At 36.7% G+C, this 27,990-nt stretch overlaps 1 protein-coding gene across 7 annotated transcripts in view; it reads right to left on the reverse strand.

The window, feature by feature from the left end:
* Positions 1 to 27,990, reverse strand: part of ZMYM4 (zinc finger MYM-type containing 4) — a 150,209-nt gene that overhangs the window by 14,212 nt on the left and 108,007 nt on the right. For all 7 annotated transcript variants that reach the window (XM_058718098.1, XM_058718100.1, XM_058718105.1 and 4 more), the window contains 13 exons: positions 27,085 to 27,257; positions 26,131 to 26,281; positions 25,424 to 25,564; positions 25,077 to 25,114; positions 23,743 to 23,887; positions 20,036 to 20,154; positions 18,952 to 19,123; positions 15,840 to 15,893; positions 15,016 to 15,195; positions 14,583 to 14,677; positions 7,689 to 7,860; positions 7,416 to 7,511; positions 5,275 to 5,426 (listed from right to left, as the gene is read on the reverse strand). In XM_058718098.1, the coding sequence (XP_058574081.1) occupies positions 5,275 to 5,426; positions 7,416 to 7,511; positions 7,689 to 7,860; positions 14,583 to 14,677; positions 15,016 to 15,195; positions 15,840 to 15,893; positions 18,952 to 19,123; positions 20,036 to 20,154; positions 23,743 to 23,887; positions 25,077 to 25,114; positions 25,424 to 25,564; positions 26,131 to 26,281; positions 27,085 to 27,257 (1,688 nt within the window). The remainder of the gene's footprint in view (positions 1 to 5,274; positions 5,427 to 7,415; positions 7,512 to 7,688; positions 7,861 to 14,582; positions 14,678 to 15,015; positions 15,196 to 15,839; positions 15,894 to 18,951; positions 19,124 to 20,035; positions 20,155 to 23,742; positions 23,888 to 25,076; positions 25,115 to 25,423; positions 25,565 to 26,130; positions 26,282 to 27,084; positions 27,258 to 27,990) is intronic.

Raw genomic sequence — 27,990 nt, forward strand, 5'->3', positions numbered from 1 at the left:
AATCATTTATTAATATAAACAGGATAAATACACTAGAAAAAACTTTTTATAAGATTATGATTTCTCTCACAAATTAGAGTATATTTTATAGATAGCAGAGTATCTGGTATGTAAAGCAGTTTGTGACTGAAATCACAGCAATGGCCATGCATTTTGATTATGTTCAAGTCGGAATATGAATCACTGCCACAATATTTCTTACTCCTTGACACCTGCACTGATAAAATATGAAAATGTTTTTAGATCCATAATATCATAAACTCAAAGTTCAGAAAGTGTTCAGAATCTTCAAAATTTTTACCTAACCAAAATGCATGTGTGGTACATAGTAGGTGCCCAATACATTTTCATTGAAAGAGCCTATAAAATTCCTCTCATGTGTTGACTTTCTTTTTTGTTTTCTTTTATTTTTATTTTAGAGACAGAGTGCATGTGGAGGAGGGGGGAGGGAGGGAGGGAGGGAGAGGGAGAGAGAGAGACAATTGGAGAGAGAGAAAGAGGGAAAGAGGGGGAGAAGGGGAGGGGGAGAGGGAGGAGAGAGGGAGAGGGAGAAAATACCTTAAGTAGTGAGCATGGGGCTCAATCCCACAACCCTGGGATCATGACCTGAGCTGAAATGAAGAGTTGTATGTTCAACCAACTGAGCCACCAAGGCACCCCTTGTATGTTGATTTTAAAAACATCTTTTACAATCTAGAAATTGTATCAAAATATAATGGGAACAATATTTTAATAACAAAGGTGCTATTTTGATTCTGTGGGGAAAATGAATGCTACCTGTGTAACTAGATAACCCATCATAAATGTTATTCATCTGAAATGTGTATCATGCACAAAAATGAATTCTGGATGTATTAAAGATGTCAATCTAAAAAGTATGTATTTTATTTATTTTATTTTATTTTTTTTAAACGTTTATTTATTTTTGAGACAGAGAGAGACAGAGCATGAACAGGGAGGGGCAGAGAGAGAGGGAGACACAGAATCCGAAACAGGCTCCAGGCTCTGAGCGGTCAGCACAGAGCCCGACGCGGGGCTCGAACTCACGGACCGTGAGATCATGACCTGAGCCGAAGTCGGACGCTTAACCGACAGAGCCACCCAGGCGCCCCAAAAGTATGTATTTTAGAAAGAAATCTATGAGAATTTAAATTTAAACACATAAGTAGGAAGACCATCCTAAGCAACACAGAAAAATCAGGAATTATAAAATAAATGCATATTATTCAACTGTGTAAAAAGGAAAGCTTTCTGAATGGCAAAACAAAACTGAAAGGCAAATATACACTAGAAAAATTTAACTCAAGCACTTAGAGTTCATATCCCCAACATAAAAGAGATCCTATGGAAAGAAAGGAAAATCCAAATGACCAACAGCATACAAAGACATACTACTTCATAAAATTGTAAAATAAAAATTGGAGCCACCAGATGCCATTTTTTTTAATCCATCAGAATAATAAATAGTAAAAAGAGTAGTGGTAAGGAGAATTCAAGAAATGGGCGCACACAACACTGCTGGTAAGACTGTTAATTACTATAATCATTCTGGAAAGTTACCTCAAAACATCTTAAAATTAGAGAAATCTATATATGTTTTAACCTAAAAAAAAAAAAGCCCCAGTTCATCAGGTATGCAAACAAAATATTTACTGAAACACTGTTTATAAGAATAAGGGGGGAATACGGACTTCAAGCTGTACTACAAAGCTGTAATCATCAAGGCAGTATGGTACTGGCACAAAAACAGACAGATCAATGGAACATAACAGAAATGGACTCACAAACGTATGGCCAACTAATCTTTGACAAAGCAGGAAAGAAGAGCCAATGGAATAAAGACAGTCTCTTCAGCAAGCGGGGCTGGGAAAACTGGACAGCAGCATGCAGAAAAATGAACCTGGACCACTTTCTTACACCATACACAAAAATAAACTCAAAATGGATGAAAGACCTTAATGTAAGACAGGAAGCCATCAAAATCCTCAAGGAGAAAGCAGGCAAAAACCTCTTTGCCCTTGGCTGCAGCAACTTCTTACTCAACATGTCTCCAGAGGCAAGGGAAACAAAAGCAAAAGTGAACTATTGGGACCTACCTCATCAAAATAAAAAGCTTCTGCACAGTAAAGGAAACAATCAGCAAAACTAAAAGGCAACCGACAGAATGGGAGAAGATATTTGCAAATGACATATGAGATAAAGGATTAGTATCCAAAATCTATAAAGAACTTATCAAACTCAACATCCAAAAAACAAATAATCCAGTGAATAGATGGGCAAAAGACGTGAATAGACACCTCTCCAAAGAAGACATCCAGATGGCCAACCGACACATGAAAAAATGCTCAACATCACTCATCAGGGAAATAAATACAAATCAAAACCACAATGAGATACCACCTCACACCTGTCAGAATGGCTAACATTAACAACTCAGGTAACAACAGATGTTGGCAAGGATGTGGAGAGAGAGGATCTCTTTTGCACTGCTGGTGGGAATGCAAGCTGGTGCCGCCACTCTGGAAAACAGTATGGTGGGTGCCTGAGTGGCTCAGTTGGTTAAATGGAAAACAGTATGGAGATTCCTCAAAAAATTAAAAATAGAACTACCCTATGACCCAGCAATTGCACTACTAGGTATTTATCCAAGGGATACAGGTGTGCTATTTCAAACGGACATATGCACCCCAATGTTTATAGCAGCACTATCAACAACAGCCAAAGTATGCAAGGAGCCCAAATGTCCATCATGGATAAATGGATAATGAATGGATAAAGAAGATGTGAGATAGATATACATATATATATATATATACACACACATATATACACACACACACACACACACACACACACACACACACACACAAACACACACATGAAGTATTAAATGGCAATCAAAAAGAATGAATTCTTGCCATTTGCAACTACGTGGATGGAACTAGAGGGTAGCTAGAACTAGAGGGAACTAGAGGGTAAGCGAAATTAGAGAAAGACAACAATCATATGACTTCACTCATATGAGGACTTTAAAGATACAAAACAGATGAACATAAGGGAAGGAAATCAAAAATAAAATAAAAACAGGGAAGGGGACAAAACATAAGAGACTCAAATGTGGAGAACAAACAGAGGGTTACTGAGGGGTTGTGGGAGGGGGGATGAGCTAAATGGCTAAATGGGTAAGGGACATTAAGGAATCTACTCCTGAAATCACTGTTGCACTATATAACTAACTTGAATGTAAATTTAAAAAAAAAAAAAATTAAAAAAAAAAAAAAAAGAAGGGAATAACCTGAATGTCCAAAAGAAAAAATGGTGAATAACTGGTATATTCATACTCTGCAGTATTATGCAGCTTTCTGTATAAAGGAAGAAACTTCATTTATATTCATCTGGAGGGACAAACAGATTGGAAAAAATAAGCTGCAGGGGTCGCCTGGGTGATTCAGGAGATTAAGCATTGGACTCTTGATTTCAGCTCACGTCATGATCTCATGGTTCATGAGATTGAAACCTCCATCAGGCTCTACACTGACAGAGCAGAGCCTGCTTGGGATTCTCTCTCTCTCTCTGTCTCTCTCTCTCTCTCTGCCCCTCCCCTGCTTGTGTGCATACTCTCTCTCTCAAAATAATAAACATTTAAATTTAAAAAGAAGTAAGCTGAAAAAAATGTGTATGGTATGAGCTCTATTTGGCTAAACAGTAAGCAAAACAAGAATAAATGTATAAATGCATAATGCATAAGAATAAATGCATAAATGTATAGCACAGAAGAAGGTACATGAATGACAGATGTTACAATACTGGTTACCTCAGAGACTGGGAATGGAAGTAGATAAAATTTTCCTTAAATGCCTCACTGTTTTAACAATTACAGTGAGCACAAACTACTTTTATAATTAAAAAATAAACTTTAAGAATAAATGCCTAAATAAAAGAACCCACCTCCCCCATCATACAACTGGAAGAAAATTTGGCAAACAGAGAAAAGTCAACAATACCCAGGGCACTACCACCCTAAGATGATAACCACGATAACTGCTGTCAACATTTTTTTGGTGCATTTCATTTTACTATGTATTTATATGATTGGGTTTTAAATCACTGTGTGTTAACATGTATTCGTACTCTCATTTTGTTCATTTAGTGCTTTAATATTAATATATTTTTTAATTTTTTTGATGTTTTTATTTATTTTTGAGACAGAGACAGAGCATGAGCAGGGGAGGGGCAGAGAGAGAGGGAGACACAGAATCTGAAACAGGCTCCAGGCTCTGAGTTGTTGGCACAGAGCCTGATGCAGGGCTCGAACTCAAGCTGTGAGATCATGACCTGAGCTGAAGTCGGACGCCCAACCGACTGAGCCACCCAGGTGCCCCTAATATTAATATTTTTATGTTACTAGAAGTTACTTTGTAAACAATTTTTATTGGTTATGTAATATACTTTATAAATATACTATAATTTACTTAAACATAACACTCTATCTAGCTTTGATATAAACATAACACTAATATCTAGCTTTGACAGACTCCCAAAAAGGGAATTACTTGGTGAAAGAGTATGAATATTTGGTGTGCTGGATGGCTCAGTTGGTTGAGCGTCCTACTTTGGCTCAGGTCACGATCTCGCGGTTCGTGGGTTCGAGCCCTGCGTCGGGCTCTGTGCTGACAGCTCGGAGCCTGGAGCCTGCTTCACAGTCTCTTTCTCTCTCTGCCCTTCCCTTGCTCACATTCTCTCTCCCTCTCAAAAATGAATAAATGTTAAAAAAATTTAAAAAAAAAGTATGAACATTCAAAAATATTCCTGAAACATATGTTCAAGTGTATACTAATTATCACTAGCTATGAAGGCAAATCCCCTCCTCATAGAAGTCCTATCAACAATAAGTGTTACAATTATTTTATTCTTGCTAATGTGATAGACAAAAAATGGTAACCTGTTATTTTAATATGCATTTAAAGTACATACATATATATACATATTCACCTATATTACTTTTTTGTGAGTTGGCTATTCTTGCCTTTTTTGTCCATTTAATAATTAAATGCACCATCCTCATTTTCTGTTATTCTACAAAGAGTCTCAATTTGGCTTACAAAAGACTATATGATCAAGACTTTTAACTCAGGGTCAGTGGTTCATTAAGAACAGAATATAAAAGTAACACCAAACAACCAATACACACTATAGTTTTTCAGTTTGAATCATAAGTTCTATGAGAATTATTAAAAATGCAATACATTTTAGAACAATTACTGAATTTGATACCTGCTGAATTCCAAGGCACAAGTATAAGATACTGTCTGGATCATATTTTTCACCATTTGGTCTCCGCACCTCTTGGATAAACTGGCATAAACCCAAACTCAACTCAGCAAAAGTGCAGGACAGAATATCTTCCTTCAGCTTGATAGAACGGACTATGGAAAGGTAGAAAACATCTGAAATATTAACTTATAAGAAACACAGTAACACAACTTTATTCACTAAAAAACACTGACCACTAATGTGCCCCCAGGCATTGCAGTGAACACTGGTGAATACATGGATTACAGACAAATCCAGCTCTCAGGGCTTTTTCAATTAAAGAAATGAAAACAATGTAGTACCAGGTGCTATGACAGAGGTTTTATTTAAGAAGGATTCTAGGAAAGCAAATAAGGAACATCCAACAGGGAAGGGTCAGGTGAGATTCTGGAGGATGTGATACTAATGCCAGACCTTGAAAGGTGAAGAAGAATTACACAGGTGAATAAAGAATTCCAATCTGAGGATGTAAAAAATTTTCCCAAAGCATATTCCACAAAATACTAGCAATATGAGAGCTGGACAAACTCGGGTTTCTAAGATCTGATAAATTTGGAAAACAGCAGCATATTATATTTGCCTCTAAAGAATTCACAATGGTATATAAAAGGCTTATGAAAGGTTCTGGGAATATCTGCATTAAAATGCTGTTTAACTTTCTCTAACTCAGATTTATGTGCATATAGAACACTTAAATAACATATAAAAATGTCATGTCCTTAGAAATGCTGGAATACACAAAAAATGAAAAGGTTCAGGGGATTTAGATGTACCGGAGAAAATCAAGAAGGGCAGATGGAAGCAGATCATGGTAAACCTCACATAGCATATTAAGGCTTTGAAATCAACTAAGAACTGAATTAATTTTGGGAGTTACCCAATTTGATTTGTAGAGATACTACTTCAGTAGAGATCCTACTTCAATTCAGATTAGAATTGAAACACTCTTTCTAGTCACTGCTCATCTATATTGAGACAACACTGCATGTTTGCAAAGATACACTTGAGTTCCCCTGAAATGATTTTGCAAAAGGTAAAAGTGGTGGCTCAGAGGGCAAGGACCATGTTTGACCTTTTCACCAAAGCACCTAACCACTATGTCTACTAACCACCTAGCACATAAATTCAGTAAGTATTTTTTTGATGAACGAGTAGCAAAAATGAGTAGGCATCCCCTGTGGCTATTGCATTTAGGGCTGGTAGTCTAATATAGTATTACCTCTTCATTCTCATTATCCTTCTTTCTTTTTTAAAACAAAGAGTGCTGTGGCTCAAAGTGGTTGGTAAAGCGACCAATAAACCTCCATAAGAGGAGTATACTTATATCACTCTGTAGAGATTACACTTGATCTGTAGGAACTGAATGAGTCACAGACCACAGCAGCCACTAACTAAAAGCCAGGAGGATAGACTGAGGTGAAGCCAAGAGTGCATGCAACTACTCAGTTGTTAGATAGAAGGTATAGATGGAAAGAGGCAAAAAAAATCTAGTGACAAGGACATACTCATCCATTCCTGCCCTATCTCATTCCACAAAGATTATAGTAAGTATATTACATAAAACAAAGATAATAAAAAAGGAAAATATAAAATGAAAACAAAAGTTTAGAATAGGAATTTCAAAACCAAGGCAGGGGCAGTGGGGGAGTTAATGTGGGCTCTAAAATTATACACTGTTGTTCTACGTGAAGTGTTTATTGGGTTCTAAATTTCCCAGCACCCAGTCTCACAGAGCTTGTTACTAGGAAAAATTTCTACAGAAGAGGCAAGGCTTTTCCAGGTACTTTTCTTAACACCAACACCAACAACAGAAGTTCCATGTGGGTTAGGTTACAGATACAGAGCTCAAGAAGGCAGATTTGAGCCACCCTCATAGTGTTGGAAAAAGGAACAAAATTCCTCATCTTTGCATAATGAAATCATGCCCGTACAACCTTACCTTTATAGAGCTTGTGCTCTTTATAACTGAGAGTAGGATATTAATTTCTCTCTTTTACCATAAGACTTCAAATATTAAATATTCCATTTACAAATTTACAATTGACAATAATATTAAAAGTGATTCAGAAAATTCAGATTACAAGCAGAGAAATGATCTTTACCTCTACAGCCTGGCTCTGAGGATTCTTGAGAGAGTACATGGTCTTGAGCACTTCCTAAAGGGTCAGAACATGGGCTAGATGCAGCATGTTCAACACCTGACAAGGAGAAAAAAGAAATAAGAAGTTAAATAAAAATGGGAAAAATTTTAAGGTAGGACAAAACCAAAGTTTTATGGGATTTTTGACCTAGTATGCATCCCTTTTGTGTAGATTAATGACTTGCACTCTATCCTCCCAACCACCTTAAGATACAAATTCATGCTGTGTATTTACCGCCACATTTCAGATCCCCCTGATCTTCCTTGGCATTTTTCCACTGAACCCAGTTCTTCCAGGCATTTACCCCGTACATGTATTTCAGTGTCATCCCAGACACTGAGCACCCCTGAAAGGCTCCTTGAATAAGACTTCTGGGCTCCACAGCCACTATAGACTTCTTCCGTCCCTGTAAGAATTCCAAAAGTTTATAAAATATAACATTTAGTTTCGAATCTTTAAGAAACAAGCTCTCAAAGAGAGAAGGGAATAAATTTACAGAATATGCAATTTTTGTTAGATCCTAAAGATTCAGAATTCTTAACGCTAGAAAGAAGCTTTAGAGATTAATCCAATCCATATGGGAAAAGAAAAAAAGAGAGTTAAATGCAGAACTGTAATGATTACTAACACTTAAATACTCACTATATTCCAGATACTGGACCCACCCAGTGAGGTATGAACAACCATTTTTACCATTCAGGTCTATTTCATGAAAAACAAGAGTAGATCATATTCTGGGATAAAAAACAAGCCTCCATAAATTCTCTAACTATAATCAAGTTAAACTAGATACCAGTAGTGGAACAATATTAAGAAAATGCTCAAAAATTGGAAATTAACCAACACATTTATAAATACTCATGGTCAAAGAAGAAACCACAAATGCAATTAGAAAATATTTTGAACGTCAGTGAAAACAAAAACCAAGCATTTTTTTCCCAGTGCTAAAGCTTACAATGACATTTATGGTATTAAAATGTGTCTATGAAAAATAAGTCTAAAATCAATAATCTAAGCTTTATCTTAAGAAACTAGAAAAAGTTGGGGCGCCAGGGTGGCTCAGTCGGTTAAGCGTCCGACTTTGGCTCAGGTCATGATCTCGCGGTCCGTGAGTTCGAGCCCCGCGTCGGGCTCTGTGCTGACTGTTCAGAACCTGGAGCCTGTTTCACATTCTGTGTCTCCCTCTCTCTCTGACCCTCCCCCGTTCATGCTCTGTCTCTCTCTGTCTCAAAAATAAATAAACGTAAAAAAAAAAAAAAAAAAAAGAAACTAGAAAAAGTAGACCACATTAAAACCCAAAGTAAGAAAAATAAAAGAAATAATAAAAGGGCACACTCATAAGGAAATACAAATCAAAACCACAATGAGATGCCACGTTACACCTGTCAAAATGGCTAACATTAACAACTCAGGCAACAACAGATGTTGGCGAGGATGAAGAGAAAGAGGATCTCTTTTGCATGGTCAGTGGGAATGCAAGCTGGTGCAGCCACTCTGGAAAACAGGATGGAGGTTCCTTAAAAAACTAAAAATAGAACTACCTTACAACCAAGGAATTACACTATTAGGTATTTATCCAAGGGATACAGGTGTGCTGTTTTGAAGGGGCACATGCACCCCCATGTTTATAGCAGCACTATCAACAATAGCCAAAGTATGGAAAGAGCCCAAATGTCCATCAATGGATGAATGGATAAAGAAGATGTGGTATAGGGGCGCCTGGGTGGCACAGTCGGTTAAGCGTCCGACTTCAGCCAGGTCACGATCTCACGGTCCGTGAGTTCGAGCCCCGCGTCAGGCTCTGGGCTGATGGCTTGGAGCCTGGAGCCTGTTTCCGATTCTGTATCTCCCTCTCTCTCTGCCCCTCCCCCGTTCATGCTCTGTCTCTCTCTGTCCCCAAAATAAATAAAAAAACGTTGAAAAAAAAATTAAAAAAAAAAAAAGAAGATGTGGTATATATATACAATGGAGTATTACTTGGCAATCAAAAAGAATGAAATCTTGCCATTTGCAACTGCATGCAAGGAACTGGAGGGTATTATGCTAAGTGAAATTAGTCAGAGAAAGACAAAAATCATATGACTTCACTCATATGAGGACTTTAAGAGACAAAACAGATGAACATAAGGGAAGGGAAACAAAAATAATATAAAAACAGGGAGGCGGACAAGAGACTCATAAATATGGAGAACAAACTGAGGGTTACTCAAGGGGTTGTGGGAGAGGGGATGGGCTAAATGGGTAAGGGGCACTAAGGAATCTACTCCTGAAATCACTGTTGTATTATATGCTAACTAATTTGGATGTAGATTAAAAAAAAATAAAATTAAAAAAAAAATATATATGTGTATATATATATATATATATATATATATATATATATGAATAAATATGTCAGAAGAAAGGTACATCCCACAAATGCAAACTTAGCTTATCATTCAAAAAATTAATATGTATCATCATTTTTAAATTTCTTCTTAAGTTTATTTTGAGAGAGAACACATGCACAAGCAAGGGGAGGGGCAGAGGAAGCACGAGAGAGAATCCCAAGCAGGTTCTCCACTGTCAGTGTGGAGCCCAGCATGAGGCTTGAACTCACAACTCAAACTCACAAAATGAGATCATGACATGAGCCAAAATCAAGAGTCAGATGCTTAACACACAGAGCCACCCAGGTGCCCCTGTATGTCATCATTTTAATAGACTCAAAAAGAAAAACCAGATGATCATTGCAATAAATACAAGAGAACCACCTGACAAAATTCAACAACACAATCATGATAAAAATTCTCAGCAAATTAAAAACAGAAGAGAACTTCCTGGACCTGACACAGGACAACTAGGAGAAACCCACAAGTAATATCATACTTAATACTGTAAGACTGAGGGGCACCTAGGTGGCTCATTGGGTAGAGCGTGTCACTCTCGATCTTGGGATCATGAGTTCGAGCCTCATGTTCAGTGTAGAGATTACTTAAAAATAAAATCTTTAAAAAACAACACTGCAAGATTGAACACTTGTCCTAAGATTAAGAATAGACATGAAGACCTGCTTTCACCACTAATATTCAACATTGTACTAAAGAGCCTAGCTAGTGCAATATATCCAAAAATAAATTAATTAATTAAATTAAATTAAAAATAAATAAATAAAATAATAGAGGCATTAAGATTAGAAAGGAAAGACTAAAACAATCTTTTTTTTTTTTTTTAACATTTATTCATTTTTGAGAGAGAGATGGAGCATGAGTGGGGATGGGCAGAGAGAGAGGGAGACACAGAATCTGAAGCTGGCTCCAGGCTCTGAGCTGTCACCATAGAGCCCAATGCAGGGCTCGAACTCATGATTTAGATCATTACCTGAGCCAAAGTTGAACGCTTAGCCAACTGAGCCACCCAGGCACCCCAAGAGTAAAACAATTTTTATTCGCAAATAATATGATTGTCCACGTAGAAAAGTCTAAAGATTTTGAGCAAAATCACAATACATAAACTCTATACAGAAAAAGTAATCTCTATCTTTATATGACAATGAGGAATATTAGAAAATGAAATTAAAAATAATACTGCTGGGGCGCCTGGGTGGCTCAGTCAGTTAAGCGTCCGACTTCGGCTCAGGTCATGATCTCGCGGTCCGTGAGTTCGAGCCCCGTGTCGGGCTCTGTGCTGACAACTCAGAGCCTGGAACCTGTTTCAGATTCTGTGTCTCCCTCTCTTTCTGACCCTCCCCCGTTCATGCTCTGTCTCTCTCTGTCTCAAAAATAAATAAACATTAAAAAAAAAGTTAAAAAAAAAATAATAATAATACTGCTTGGGGCACCTGGTGGCTCAGCTGGTTAAGTGTCCAACTTTGGCTCCGGTCATGATCTCACAGTTCATGAGTATGAGCCCTGAATCGGGGTCACTGCTGTCTGCACAGAGCCCGTTTCGGATCCTCTGACCCCTCTCTCTCTGCCCCTCCCCTGCTCATGTGCAAGCGCTCTCTCTCTCTCTCTCTCTCTCTCTCTCAAAAATAAACATTAGAAAATTTTTAAATAAAAATAATACTTAACACAGGGTCAAAATAAATTTTAAACACTTATTAGATAAAAAGTATGAGACTTGAACAATAAAACATATAAAACATTGCTAAGAAAAATTAAAGATGATCTAAATAAAGGAGAAAAACATAATCTTCATAGATTGAACAGCTCAAAATTGCAATTTTATGCAAATTGATCTTTGGATTCAGAACAGCCCCAAATTTCCAGCAGTCTTTTTTATAAAAATTGGCAAATGATTCTAAAATTTATATGGATATACGAATGACAATTTTGAAAATGAACAACAATGTTGGAGGACTTATACTCCTCATTTCAACACTCACTGTAAAGCTACAATAATCAAAACAGTTGGTACTGTATTAAAATACACATATAAATCAATGCAGAATACAGTTTCAGAAACAGACGGACATATATACAGTTGGCTGATGTTAATAGAAGTATAATTCAATAAGGAAAAGGACAGCATTTTCCCAGATGGTACTAAAACAGTGGGACACCACATACAAAAAATAACCTTGACGCTTGCCTGAACTCATATATAAAAATCATCTTAAAATGAATCAGAGACACATAAAATCTAAAATATAAAACCAGAAGAAAACATAAGATAATATCTTAGTTGCCACAGGTTAAGCAAAGACTTTTACATGGAATTCTAAAAAGCATGAATAATAAAAAAATTAAAAATTGATGAAAGTGGACTTTCACAAATTCAGAAAGTTCTGTTCTTCACCATTAAGAAAATAAAGAAAAAACAGCATAGAAGCAAAAGTCAGTTTGAGAAAATAATTACATCCATGATAAAGAACACTTACAACTCAGTAAGAAGGCAAACAACCCAATAAAAGAAATGTGCAAGAGGGGCACCTGGGTGGCTCAGTTGGTTGAGCATCCTGACTCCTGATTTTGATTATGATCTCACAGGTCATGAGATCAAGCCCTGCATTGGGCTTTGCACTGACAGTGAGTAGCCTGTTTGGGATTGTCTCTCCCTCTCTCTCTGCACCCCTACCCCTGCTTGACATACACTGGCTCTCGTTCTCTTTCAAAGTAAATACTTAAAAAATAATAATAAGGTAGTTTTTTAAAAAACATTTACAAAAGTTTTGAATAGACACCATACCAAAGAAAATACAAGAATAACAAATATACACATGGAAAGATATCCAACATCATCAGTCATTAGGTAAGTATAAACTAAAGCCACAGTGAGATACCACTACACATTCACTAGAATGTTAAAATTAAAAATACCAAGTATTAGCAAAGTCATGGAGCACATTGGAACTCATACACTGCTGGTGGGAATTCAAATCAATACATTTACTACCCTGGAAAACAGTTTGATAGCTTTCCTACAAAGTTAAAAATACACATATAATAAGACCCAGCAATCCCACTCCTGGGTATTTTTCCTCAAATGAAACTATATGTTCACACAGAGATTTATATTAAAATGTTCACAGTAGTATATCTGAAATAGCACCAAACTGGAAATAACTCAAATTACCATCAACTGTTAAACAAACTATGGTTTGTCCATTCGATGAAATGCTACTCAGAAATAAAAAGGAATGAATGGCCTTACTGATACATGGAACAACACAGATGAATCTCAAAACCATTATGCTAAGTGAAAGAAGCCAGACAGGGAAGACGACAAATCACAAAACTCCATTTATATGAAATTACAGAAAAAGCAAAGAGGTACCATTTTACATCAATCTGCAGAGCGGATCGGTGGAACTGGAAAGGACAGACTACAAAAGGTCTCAGGGAGCGTTCAGTACAGTGGAAGAGTTATGGTTGTGATGGTAGTTACATACTTAATATATCTGACAGAGCCCCTCAAATATTACACTTAAAATTTATGAACTTTTAGGGGTGCGTGGGTGGCTCAGTTGGTTAATCATCTGACTTCTGCTCAGGACATGATCTCATGATTTGTGAGTTCGAGCCCAGCAACAGGCTCTGCTGACAGCTAAGAGCCTGGAGCCTGCTTCAGATCTGTGTCTCTAGCTCTCTCTCTCTGCCCCTCCCCTGCTCACTGTCTCTGTCTCTCTCTCAAAACTAAACATTAAAAAAAATTTTTTTTAAATTTATGCGCTTTTAGATGCAATTATAACTCAACAGAGCTAATTAAAAAAAATATAAGGCCATTATTCTTTTAATTTTAGTGTGGGAAAGCCCTGTCAATATGAGAAAATGTCCAAGTGAATTTCACTATTATACTATATTATATAAAATAATAAACTTCATTATTATATGTAAAAAAGGCTAAATTTAGAGATTTAAAAAAAAAAGTGTACAATGAGGATTTTAAAAAGTTTTTTAAAGTAAAACAGAACAAAAACATCCTTAATTTTAAAAACAAAGAGAGCATGGTAGAAGAAATATAAAGTAAAAGATAATTTTTTTTTTTGTAACAGCAGTAGTCTGCCAAATATTGTTTATTTAAGTTAATCAAGTGCAACACAAATACATTTATAAAGTTTTATAAATCTATAAAAATTTCGTGATTATGTGGCACATACACAGGTGTGGTATCATATGCTATTTAGAGAGGCAGGAATGCTGTCTTTTCTTGGGTCTATATGGCTGAAGCCTGGGCCGTGACTCAAAATATATGCTCAGGAGCTCATCAATTCCTACTGAATCCTGAATGATTTTCTGTAATACAAGTGAGTAACAAAACAGAGTAACAAACAATCCACCAGGAAACTGTAAACTTGCCTGGTTACCCTTCTACCAGCTGGAAAAGGTATAATGGTGATACAGACCATGACATTCACAAGAAACATCTGAGCAGCTACATAATAACAACCACATACTAAGCATTTGCCCAGTGCTGTGCTGGGAGACTTGTCTCAGTACCTCTACTACCATAACATGAGGTTTACACATCCCTTTAAAATATCCAAAAGATATCGTTCTTGATTATAAGAAACAAAATAAAGGCATAAAAATACAAGGTTGTGTAAAACAATATACGGAATACTGGGACGATGGCTGTTACAGAGCTTTGTAAACAGCAAGAATAAACGCCAAAGAAAACGCTAGAAAAATTTAAGCTACTGCTTACTCTTCGTCTGGGCTGAGGGAAGCCATCTCTGTGCCGTCGTCTTGTTCGGGAACGTGCCTGGATTCCCTGTCCTTTATTCAGTGGGTCAAAGGATTCTATTAATAATAAGCAGAAAGCATATTATGATATAAATAACTCACAGAATTATATAGAGACTTTGGGGGAGAAAATATCAGGTAATCATCACTATATTATTTTTCTATGATCAAAAAAGGTGGATATAGCATTTAAATAAAAACTTCACTAATGATGAAGGAAACCTCCTGCAAGATTACAGTGTGAAAGGTTAAAAAAAATTTACCACTTTATTATTTAACCTTCAAAGGTAGAGACCATTTGTGCCTTAGGTTATCAGACAGTATAACTGCTTCATGATGTCAATTCAGAGTTCTACCAATCTTCTAAAACCAAGAGTATTTTATGTTGCACAAACCTGATGGAAAATCTGCTTCCAGATCCTGCTCAGTTTCCCCTTTTGAGAACTGCTTCAATTCTGAATCAGCCTCTTGCACAGCATTTGACTTTAAGGCATAATGATTCAACTCTTCCTCCCAGCTATGTGGCGTAGATACTGCCTCTGATTCAAGATCACCACTGTATGTACTTCCTTGGTCTGAAATATACAGAAAACAAACAAATGCTCAAAATGAGATGGACCCTATACATGCTCAGAAGCCCTCCCGAACCCCTGAATAACAAAACCAAGATATACCTGCTGATTTAAGTAGGTACACTCAAAAGATGAAGTAATTTCTTCACCAGCCTCACAAAACTGGCTTCATATTCTTGGTAAACACTTTAAAGCATTATTTTTTTTTTCAACGTTTTTTTTTTGTTGTTGTTGTTGTTGTTTTTTAATTTATTTTTGGGACAGAGAGAGACAGAGCATGAACGGGGGAGGGGCAGAGAGAGAGGAGACACAGAATCGGAAACAGGCTCCAGGCTCCGAGCCATCAGCCCAGAGCCTGACGCGGGGCTCGAACTCACAGACCACGAGATCGTGACCTGGCTGAAGTCGGACGCTTAACCGACTGCGCCACCCAGGCGCCCAAAGCATTATTTTAATTAATCCTTAAAACCAGTATCTGAGTTACCTTTAATTATTCTCATTACACATTAGCATACAATTATAGACATCTGATGCCCCTTACGAATAGCTAAAAATACAAATATTAAATCCAAGAATACTAATACTTTATGGTTTCTATGACTGAGAATAATATTTCTAAGATCTAAAATATATGTAGAATTACAAACCTTTTTCAAAAATCTTGGTATCTAAAAAGAGCTCCTGTTCAGAAGTTTGGGATCCTAAGGGGAAAGAAGCACATAATTAAAGAACTTACATGTATTCACAAAGCAAACTGCATCTCAAATGAAATGACTACATTATATAAATGAATCATACTAGGGAATGCTAAAAAAATAGCCTTCATATGCAGGGGCACCTGCGTAGCTCAATCGGTTAAGCATCCAACTTTGGCTCAGGTCATGATTTCATGGTTCATGAGTTCAAGCCCCACACTGAGCTCACAGAGCCCACTTAGAATCCTCTGTTCCCCTCTCTCTCTGCCCCTCCCCCACTCATTCTCTCCCTCTCTGAAAATAAATAAACTTAAATAAAAATAGACTTCATATGCAGAAAGAATAATTCATTAATAAAAATAGGCATTAGTGATAAATGCAATTAAATTATAACCCCTAACAGTGTTTATATTTCTAAGGTAGCAGTACAAGAGAAGTCATGTCAAGAGGGACTTTTATTTTAGATTTACATTCCTGTGCTTTCTTTTTTTTTTTAATGTTTATTTATTTCTGAGACAGAGACAGAGCATGAGTGGGGGAGGGGCAGAGAGAGAGGGAGACACAGAATCTGAAGCAGGCTCCAGGCTCTGAGCTGTCAGCACAGAGCCCAACGCAGGGTTAAACTCACAAACCGTGGGATCATGACCTGAGCCGAAGTCAATCGCTCAACCAACTGAGCCACCCAGGCACCCCATACACTCCTGTGCTTTCTGAATTTATTTTTTACCATGAAACACACACACATACATAATTTATTTACAAACTGACAAATATGCTTTGAATTGCTTTTTCCTCCCAGAATATATCTTAACACTACACTGAGAAGTCACTAGACTTAGAATATAAATACAAGTTACATGAACAATCAGCACATGAATGAAACCAAACACAGTTCTATCAATTAACTATTTTAAAACTAAAGTGCTTAAGGTTTTAGGGGCGCCTAGGTGGCTCAGTAGATTAAGCATCTGACTTTGGCTCAGGTCATGGTCTCGTGGCCCATGGGCTTGAGCCCTGCATTGGGCTCTGTGCTGTCAGCTCAGTCTGGAGCCTGCTTGAGATTCTGTCTCCCTCTCCCACTACCATTCTCCCATGCACGCGCGCTCTCTCTCTCGCTCTCTCTCTCAAATGTAAATAAACATTAAGTTTTTGTTTAATTTTAAAAAATAAAAGTAAAGAGCTTAAGGATTCAAAGTAAAAAACAAAACAAAACGCTTTTTAAAACCCAGGACTACAGCTTCTTTTCTCTGAAATCAAACATAAATTAGCCAGTTCTCTTCAGGAGGAATAAATTTCTCCCTCCTTTATGTTTCTAAACCATTAGATTTTACTTACCCTCTAGTGATTACAACTATCTGTCTTAAAGCTTAGTTTTAAAAAATTTTTTCAGTCTGACTCAATTTTTAGGTTAAGAGAAAGTCACAATATTTGTTCAGAGGAAGCACCTAAAAAATGTTAACTATTTTTTTTTAATGTTTATTATTTTTGAGAGAGACAGAGAGCAAGCAATGGAGGGGCCCAGAGAGAGGGAGACACAGAATCTCCTTCATGATTATGAGATCATGACCTGAGCCAAAGTCAGATGCTCAACCAACTGAGCCACCCAGGCACCCCAAAATGTAAACTGTTAATGTGAGTGGAAAGCCAACTTAAAATGAGGTTTGTTTTCATGAATTGCTAAACTTCCAAACTAAATATCAGAAATTATAAGATCAAGCATAAGGGGCAACATTCTAAGACATTAAAATCTACATATAAATGGGTCAGAATTATGAGATTATACACTACAGACCAAAATGAGACCAGAAACAGTAGAATAGTAACAAATAACCTTTTTATGCAACTCTGACAATATTATGATTTTAAAACTTAATGGCATCACTAGAGGAATGTTGATACTTTTTTTAAAAAAGTGCTACAGTGTTTGGGGTGCCTGGGTGGCTCACTTGGCTAAGCATTTGACTTTGGCTCAGGTCATGATCTCACAGTTCTTGGGCTCGAGCCCCCATATTGGGCTCTATGCTAACAGCTCACAGCCTGGAGCCTGCTTCGGATTCTATGTCTCCTTGTCTCCCTGCCCCTCCCCCACTTGTGCACTATCTCTCTCTCTCTCCCTCTCTCTCTCTCCCTCTCTCTCTCTCTCTCTCTCTCTCTCTAAAATAAATGTTAAAAAAAAAAAGTTACAGTACTCAGAAAATCACCCAGCATTTATTATGCAAAAATCTAAACCTTAGCTTTGTAAAAACCATCAATAAAAAAAGAAAAAAATTGTCAAGAAAAAATAATTTCTTGACTCATCAGTGATACAGGAAAAGGCCTTGGTATATTTTGACTATCCAAACACAATTTTCTCTATGTCTTCTTATATCCCAAAATCAAGAAAGTGCTAAGGCCAGAAACCTTTCTGGATGTGTCCTGCTAGTATTGGTTACTATCACCAACTTTGGAGGAAGACAGACCTGAATTCAACCTCTAGTTCCGTCACTTCCTGATTGCACAACCAGGGCAAATAGGATATCCTATTTTTCCAAATGAGGAATCTAAAGTAAACAGTACCTTCCTCATAGGGCTGTTGTAAAGGTTAAATGAGGCAATGCACACAGTGCATTTAGGACATGCCTACAGTATGTAAGCACATAACTACTGTTCTTATTGTTATTCCACCCCACAGAGGGGGATTTATCTATAGGTTATTTTGAGCCAAATGGTTTTCTATCATAATATTCTATTTACCTTCTATGAACATGCTGATTATTATATACTAAGAATTCTTACATGGGGATCATGGCTTTGAATACAGGAATGAAGTTAGAAAATAATCATGAAAATGGATTTACAGGCAATTTTTCTGGAATCATTAAGAACTAAAAACTGTATTGACTATAGATATATAATTTCATAAAAAGGAAAGAAGTTTCAGAGGTATCAACAAGTTTAACAAATTCGGTATTTAAACACAAATAAAGCTTTTAGAAATATCTTGACTACCCAATACTTAAAATTACTTGAGCTACCTGAAAATTTGTGTGTTTTCTTTCTTTCTTTACTTTACAATTATACTAACCTCCCTGGGATAGAGTCTTCTCCTTCTCTTCATCTTCTGCAATCATTTCTGCCATCTCAAGGAGATCAGCTTCAAATGGATGTGAAGGAAGCTTCTCCTTAATGTCTTCAATACTTTCGGTGACTTTATCTTCATTATCCATCGAGGATGGAATAAGCATAGGGACAGGCATCTAAAAGACCGAGGACAGTTTCTTGGGAACAGGTTTGTCATCAAAACTATTATTTGTCACATGATTTAAGCACTAAAATAATGAACAAATTCAGATATTTCTATTGCTAATGATTAAAATAGTCTTGCTAGTTTGTTTTTATAAGACAACAGCCATTTAAATCAAAATTCAAATAAGTGCTTTTCTGGATAGTCAACAAAATGTGTTTCTAACTCATCTAAAATAGGTTATCTAATACACACTAGTTTCTGATTGTATTTCTTGCTTAACATTTTCAGTTTCACACAACTATTTTCCTTAAGAATTCACCAAGGAAAGGGGCGCCTGGGTGGCTCAGTCGGTTAAGCGTCCGACTTTGGCTCAGGTCATGATCTCATGGTCCGTGAGTTCGAGCCCCGCGTCGGGCTCTGTGCTAACAGCTCAGAGTCTGGAGCCTGCTTCGGATTCTGTGTCTCCCTCTCTCTCTCTGACCCTCCCCCGTTCATGCTCTGTCTCTCTCTCTGCCTCAAAAATAAATAAACATTAAAAAGAATTCACCAAGGAAAAATATATTTCCAATACAAAATGAACACATTTTTTAAAATAGTGAGAATAATATAAATCACAGTATTTATTTTTTCACCCTTGTTAGACTCTAGAATTTTAACACACATACACATGTCTGACCTTTTTCTATTTAATTGGTCTTATTGTGTATGGAACATTATAAAAAGGCTGTATCATAGCATTCTCTGAGAAGGCAGGGTATAAATACAAACAGCCCTTAATATACTCCATATTAAGTAATACAGTAATATGATAAGAGCCAAACACTTTTTTACCAAAAAGTGAAGAGTTTTTAAATTGAGCTGTAACATTTTAATTGAGGAAAATGTGCACTAAATCAGCCTTCATCTCTACATGATTACTCACGGGAACTGGAATTCCAAATGGGACTGGTGCATACTGAGTATAAAGATGAAGAGGTATGGGCACAAACACTGGTACGGGAACTGGCACCACAATGATCTGGGGCTGACTTGGAGTGTCTTCTAATGAAAAATAAATAAATTAAAAAAAACAAAACAAAGAGGGTTAGAAACATCTGAATATAAATTTTTTAAAAAGCAATGGGGATTTACAGTTCCAAAGAATTATAATTAAAAAAAACTTTTTAAAGCACACAGACCTATAGTTCAAAAGTGTAATCTATGACACTGGCAGTCCAAAGAAGAAATAACTAAACTAGCAAAGAAAGGTTTGAGTATAGCAAAGATAAAAAGCAGGCAACAAAACAATGAGCCATGATATGAGGATACAATGAATGAAGGATATAATGTGGATTAATGCATGTAAAGAACTGGAACAATTATCTTAGAAGAGGGTTACAGAAAACTGCTAACATGAATAAGAAAGGTATGTTAAAGATGAGATTAAATAGGGCCATTTTTGTGAAGCTATAATGAACTTGAAAATAAATGTTTATGTATTCTGGGGGGAGGGGGCAGAGAAAGAGGCAGACAGAGGATCTAAAGTGGGTTTCACGCTGATAGCAGAGAGCTTGATGTGAGGCTCAAACTCATGAACTGCGAGACCAGGACCTGAGCCAAAGTCGGATGCTTAACCGACTGAGTCACCCCGGCACCCCTATAATGAACTTTTAAAATCATTTCTAGTAGATAGTGTGGAGTTACTGCAGATCTGTTAGCACAGAGTAATATGATGAAAAGGTCACTAAAAAAGATTAATTTGGAGGCCATCTTAGTATGGAATAAAAAGTATATGAAGTGTAAAAGGAGCAGGCAATTGAAGTATGTACATACAATGAAGATGATGAGGACCTGGACTAGGGTGGTTATGATACCTACAAAAATGAATAAATACATACAAGCAGATTTTCTCTTTTTTTTAAACTTTTTTTTTTTTTTTTTAATGTTTACTTATTTTTGAGAGAAAGAGAGACAGAGCACGAGCACGGGAGGGGCAGAGAGGAAGGGAGAGAGAATCTGAAGCAGGCTCCAAGCTCTGAGCTATCAGCAGAGAGCCTGATGCGAGGCTTGAACTGTGAGATCATGACCTGAGACAAAGTGGGATGCTTAACTAACTGAGCCACCCAGGCAAGTGAGCCACATACACATATTCTAAGGTATTAAAAAGATGAAACAGAACTTAGAAACCTAAATGAGAATAGGGAAACTAAGTGAGAAGGATGGAGAATTCATCCAGTGTTTAACAGGTATCCTACAGGGTCCTTTCTATGTGCCAGAAAAATACCCTAGATGATTATAAAACCATTAATGTAAGAGAAAGGTAATGCTAGTGAGAAGAAGTGAAAAGCTGACAAGTTGAGTAGGGTTAGAGGTAGGAAATAATATTGGATCAATTTTACCATGGTCTAGTGTACATTAAAAATTACCTGTCAATGGGAATGCAAACTGGTACAGCCACTCTGGAAAGCAATATGGAGGTTCCTCGAAAAACTAAAAATAGAACTACCCTATGACCCAGCAATTGCACTACTAAGGTATTTATCCAAGGGATACAGATGTGCTGTTTTGAAGGGGCACATGCACCCCCATGTTTATAGTAGCACTATCAACAATAGCCAAAGTATGGAAAGAGCCCAAATGTCCATCGATGGATGAATGGATAAAGAAGATGTGGTATATACAGACAATGGAATATTAGTTGGCAATCAAAAAGAACGAATTCTTGCCATTTGCAACTACATGCATGGAACTGGAGGGTATTATGCTAAGTGAAATTAGTCAGAGAAAGACAAATATCATATGACTTCACTCATATGAGAACTTTGAGACGAAAACAAATGAACATAAGGGAAGGGAAACAAAAATAATATGAAAACAGGGAGGGGGACAAAACATAAGAGACTCATAAATATGGAGAACAAACAGAAGGTTACTGGAGGGGGTGTGGGAGGGGGGACAGGCTAAATGGGTAAGGAGCACTAAGGACTCTACTCCTGAAATCATTGTTGCACTATATGCTAACTAATTTGGATGTAAATTAAAAAAAAAAAATTTTTTTTTTTTAAATTACCTGTCGATAGGGGTCTGGGCAAAATGGGTGAGGGGGAGAGGGAGATAGAAGTCTCCAAATTATGGAATGAGTAAGTCACAGGAATAAAAAGCAGAGGATAAGTAATACAGTCAATGATACTGTAATAGCGATATGATGGGGACAGATGGTAGCTATACTTGTAGAGAGCACAGCATAATGTATAAACTTGTCAAATCTCTAAGCTGTACACACCAAAACTAATGTAACTGTGTGTTTCAACTATACACAAAAAATAAAAATAAAAATAAAATCACCGGATTAGAGATGTCTGATAACCAAGCTACATAATACTAAGTAAGTCACTATTAACTACAACACAAATATAGGCTGAAGTCATCTATAACATTACTATTCAATGTGGTCCATGGGGGCTTTAAGAAATGCAAAACCTCAGGGGCGCCTGGATGGCTCAATCAGTTAAGCATTTGACTTCAGCTCAGGTCATGATCCCCCAGTTCTTGAGTTTGAGCCTTGCAGTGGGCTCTGTGCTGACAGAGTTGAGCCTGGAGCCTGCTTCAGATTCTGTGTCTCCCTCTCTCTCTGCCCCTCCCCTGTTTGTGCTCTGTCTCTCAAAAAACATTTAAAAAAACAAACAAACAAAAAAAACCCAACCACTTAAATTCTTTACAAATTGTCCTAAGGGAATACAGCAAATAGAGAGACATTTATTTGAGAAAATCTACCTAAATACAGTAAGAATAGTGGGAATCTATGACATGTGCTCCACTACTTACTCCATACCCCAGCTCAGCCAGCTCAACTTGACAGAAGCTCTGCTCTGGGTAGGTGTGGCCAGGAGGAATGGGATCCTATTTCTTCAGTTCCCAAACAAGGGTTACCATATCTCACCAGGGGGCTGGCCACCATCATTTCTCATTCCCTCCAACTCCATATTGAAAAGTTTAATTTCCTGGTGAGTACAGCTGACAGGCTGGAGTCTCCCTTTGTCCACCCAGCTGCCACCCATAGGGTGCAGTAGCCCTACTGCAGGATTGGTAGGCCAAGAATATGGGGTCCCAATCATCCTCAGCCCAGATCGTCTGCAGGGCAGAGATTCCAGGCCAGGAGAGGTGAGCTGAAAAGATCAGAGGACTGCACCACACCAGCATCCAGAAAAGTAGATTAGAGGATTTTGCTTAGGGATGGCAATTCAAAAGAAAAGAAAGCCCCCCCCGCCCCCACCAAAAACCTTTATTTGATATAGAGGGCAGAAAAGTTCAAACATAAGGATCCTCTATGAAACTACAACTCCTATTAAGAGCCTGTCTATATAATTCCAAAGTCTACCCTTATTCCATAAAATTACACTGTCATTAACAAAAGAAAATGAAGTGTTCACAGTATGGTATTATCAATTAACTACCTTCTCTTTGGCATAACTTAATTTTCAGAGGGTGAAAATACCTAACTGACAGGAAAAGTCATGAGGATGCAACTGGGTGATGTACATAAGCAATCAAACACATCACCCAGGGAATAGGCACTCAGTTAATGTAAGCAAATCTCGCATTATATATATATATATATATATATATAGGAAGGAAGTGCAAGGAACATACCTGTCTGGCATTCTTTGTTTTGGGTATGTGGTTTGCAAGAAGTGGCTTTAGTCTGTGTGATAGGTTTACACAATAAAGCTTTATTCTTCAAAAGTCTTGGGGGCTGGGAAGGTGGCAGTTTCAGAGCATCTGTTTGTGTACTTGCCTAGAAAAAAAATCAGAAACCAAAGAGGTTTCAAAAGCTTATCATTAATTAGAAGAAATACAATAATTTCAAAAGAAACACTATATTGGAATTACATGGAAGACAAAGAACATAAATATTCAACTAAATATGTAAGAAATACAATATTCCTGAAATACCAATAGCTATATAAGAGTATTTTGATAACTATATACTGACTCTGAATGTATCTAATTACCAATTCTATTTACCAAGAAAAATGCTATTTCTATTATAAGACATTGCTGGTCAATCTGGCTATGTTTAAAATGAGAACTGTTATTTCCTGACTGAGTTGAGTCTTAAAAGACTTAGGTTCAAGATAACTAGAAATAACATAAACACTTATGATCATTTAAGTAACCTAAAAAAAGATGATGTGAAAGTTATCTAACAGACCAGGAAACACTTCAGAACTGCTACTGTTCTAGTCGTAAGTTTTTCTCCTATTAATTTTCTTCTAAGAAACAAAGCAAAATTATTGAGGAAAAAAAAAAGAGTGCTTACTTAAGGATAATCTGCTCTGGGTGGAAACAAACTGTATTTTATAAATACTTTATTTACAATCTGACTACATTACAAAATGTCCCAAATACCTTTATGCCTGAATTCTGTAAAATTTTATTATCTACTATTAAAAACAACAAAAACAAACCAACAAAAATAGCCTTCAGTAACTATGCAGAGATAGCAAGTATTCAAAGAAATCAAAGTACATTAAAGACCTAATTAAGGGGCGCCTGGGTGGCGCAGTCGGTTAAGCGTCCGACTTCAGCCAGGTCACGATCTCGCGGTCCGTGAGTTCGAGCCCCGCGTCAGGCTCTGGGCTGATGGCTCGGAGCCTGGAGCCTGTTTCTGATTCTGTGTCTCCCTCTCTCTCTGCCCCTCCCCCGTTCATGCTCTGTCTCTCTCTGTCCCAAAAATAAATAAAAAACGTTGAAAAAAAATTAAAAAAAAAAAAAAAAAAAAAAAAGACCTAATTAAATAACCACAATATGAATCAATCAATAAATAACCAGAATATCTTATTCCTAAACAAAGGTTATGAGCTTATGAAAATTATTTTACATAATAAAGAATAAAGCATGGAAAATTAGCATAGACATATTCATACTGTACAAAACTGGAAAATAAACACAGTAGCAATACCAGTTAAAAGAATAAAACTTACATCCCCAATGATTTTCGCTGTTACTGTTGGAACTGCACCTGATATAAATTAAAATAAATATTTAGGATCTTGCACAATTATTTAAACATAAACAGTAGCATTTAAAGCTGATGGTGGGATAACAGACACAAAACCTCAAAATAAAAACAGGTATTATCTTAATTCATGGGAAGACTAGCATCTAAAGTATCACGTGAGAAAAAGGGACGAAAACATTGTTTAGTGCCCAACAGCCCACAGAGAGCCACCGCTCATAATATAAATGTGTCAAATATTTGAAAATGACCAGTGATGGAAAAAAGACAGAACCTCAAAAGGCTAGATAAATGCTTTCAAGTCAGACATACCTTGTAAGACACTGTTAGAATTCACTGTGGGCTGAGCAGCAGGAGCACTGGCTAATGATACCACATTGGCTATAACTGGAGTTGAATCTTTTCTTAGAGATGGGGGCCCTGCTGAAGCAGCTGGCACCATGGAAATACTTGCTGATTAAATAAACAAAAATAAAAAGACCTCATGTAATTTATATGCACATACATAGAAACCAACATCTCAAGGAGGTTAAGCAATGCTTTCAGTAAAGTTAAATTCTGTCAGAGCAAAGAATCACGTTAGGATTAACTGGGGTTTTTTTTTCCCTCTTTTTTAATTAGTGAAAATTAGAAGTATTCCATGTATTTTCTCTTGTAAAACTACACATGTGGTGTATTTAAAAGGCCATGTGATTTATATTCTGTCCTTTGTTACTCTCTCAAATCCTTGTTTAAGGAAGTCAAGGTGTATATACCCATTACAAAATATTAACTGCCATTCTGTCCCATAGTTCTTACAGAGTTTATTTCATTCAAAATGTTCAGAGAAAACTAAATGAACTCCTTTCTACAAAGCTTTAATCTAAGATGTTAAACAAAAAGGGATTCAAATGTTAATGTCATTTGAACAGAGTGAAATTTGCATTTCATGAAATTATTAACAACTGTTTAAAGTTCCCAATCTGTAGAACAGTAGTTGGTCCCTGGTACTGATCAAAGACTATAAAGTTTAATTTTACCTGCATTGTTTTGTGAAGGTGGGTCACACATACTTTGCTGATTACAGAACATCAAGATACAAAGCAGGTTACAGAAATGTTTCATTTCTCCTCGCCATTTCAAGGACTCACTGAGTTTACCCTGTCGCTTACAACCATCACATTTGGCCATCTAAAAATGAAATAAGATAGTAAAAGAGTAAAATACAAACTATCTCTGGTCTGACAGAATAAAAGGAGTTCACACAGAACAAGTGAGGAAATTAACTTAGAATTTAGAACATAAAAATGAAAACCATCCTAAAATGGTAAACATTTATCATTTTTCAAATTATTTACACTACATATTAAAAGTCACATTATAGGGGCTCCTGGGTGGCTCAGTCGGTTAAGCGTCCGACTTCGGCTCAGGTCATGATCTCGCGGTCCGTGAGTTCGAGCCCTGCATCGGGCTCTGTGCTGACAGCTCAGAGCCTGGAGCCTGTTTCAGATTCTGTGTCTCCCTCTCTCTGACCCTCCCCCGTTCATGCTCTGTCTCTCTCTGTCTCAAAAATAAATAAATATTAAAAAAAATATTTTAAAAAAAGTCACATTATAAAGATGCCAATAAAGAGTAATTAAAAAACATAGTGAAATGAAAATAAAACCTATCTTCTTCAAAAACTTCAGAAGACAAATTCATTTTAGTTAAATAATAAATAGATAAAATGCTAATTTTAAACTCTTTAATGTCTTAAGACTGATACGTCTTCTACAAGGAAATTAAAAACAAAAAGAACATAACTTCAGTGACATTAAAGTCATCTTAAATCTTACATTAAGGACAACATAATCTTACCACAGGACAACATAATACATTTAATACTTAAAAGTTTTAAAATCATTACACTGCCCTTCATGCTACTTTAAAGAACAAAAGAAGGGAATAATGTATGCCTTAATTTGAAAAACCCCAAGGATATTAATTTTAATTACCTGATAGAATAGAACTGTATATTTGGACATGCATTCTTCACAACAGAACTCTTCTACTTTCCCCCCCAAATTATTCTGTACCAATTTGGGAGATGTCTGTAAACAATAGCTGCACATTTTACAGTGATTTCCCCAGCGTTTCGCCAAGTCATGTTTATAAAGCAATTTGCAACCTAAAAACAGGAAAAATAAAATTAACATTAGAAAAAAATTAATTAAGTACCTACATCTTTAAACTTAAATGCTCTAAGACAATGTTTTCACACTTGGATCCTTACCAGTTAGTAGACCAAGAGATCAATTTATAGAATCTATACTATCATTTTCTTTTTCAAACAAAATAGGACAGGATAGTAAATATTACAGAGCATCACATATAATAAAAGTCAGTTTTGTTTCCTAAAACTTTGTTTTACTTGGGTAGGTGATAACGTACTGGGTCACAATGTAAAATATATTTCTTCTTTTGTGTTGTGGTCAAAAGGTTTGAAAGCCAATAGTCTAGGAGGTTAATCATGTACAGTTTTAGAATAAAACATTTTAAACATACAAAAAAGTCATCGAAATAGACAATCTACCTCATACTGATTTGTCTATTATATTCAGAAATATAATGACTATTTAAAACAATAAAAATATGGGGCGCCTGGGTGGCGCAGTCGGTTAAGCGTCCGACTTCAGCCAGGTCACGATCTCGCGGTCCGTGAGTTCGAGCCCCGCGTCGGGCTCCGGGCTGATGGCTCGGAGCCTGGAGCCTGTTTCCGATTCTGTGTCTCCCTCTCTCTCTGCCCCTCCCCCGTTCATGCTCTGTCTCTCTCTGTCCCAAAAATAAATAAATAAAAAACATTGAAAAAAAAAACAAATAAAAAATAAAACAATAAAAATATAATTTAGGATGCTACTAAA

This window comes from Neofelis nebulosa, chromosome 2 (assembly GCF_028018385.1).
Source record: "Neofelis nebulosa isolate mNeoNeb1 chromosome 2, mNeoNeb1.pri, whole genome shotgun sequence".
Lineage (NCBI taxonomy): Eukaryota > Metazoa > Chordata > Mammalia > Carnivora > Felidae > Neofelis > Neofelis nebulosa.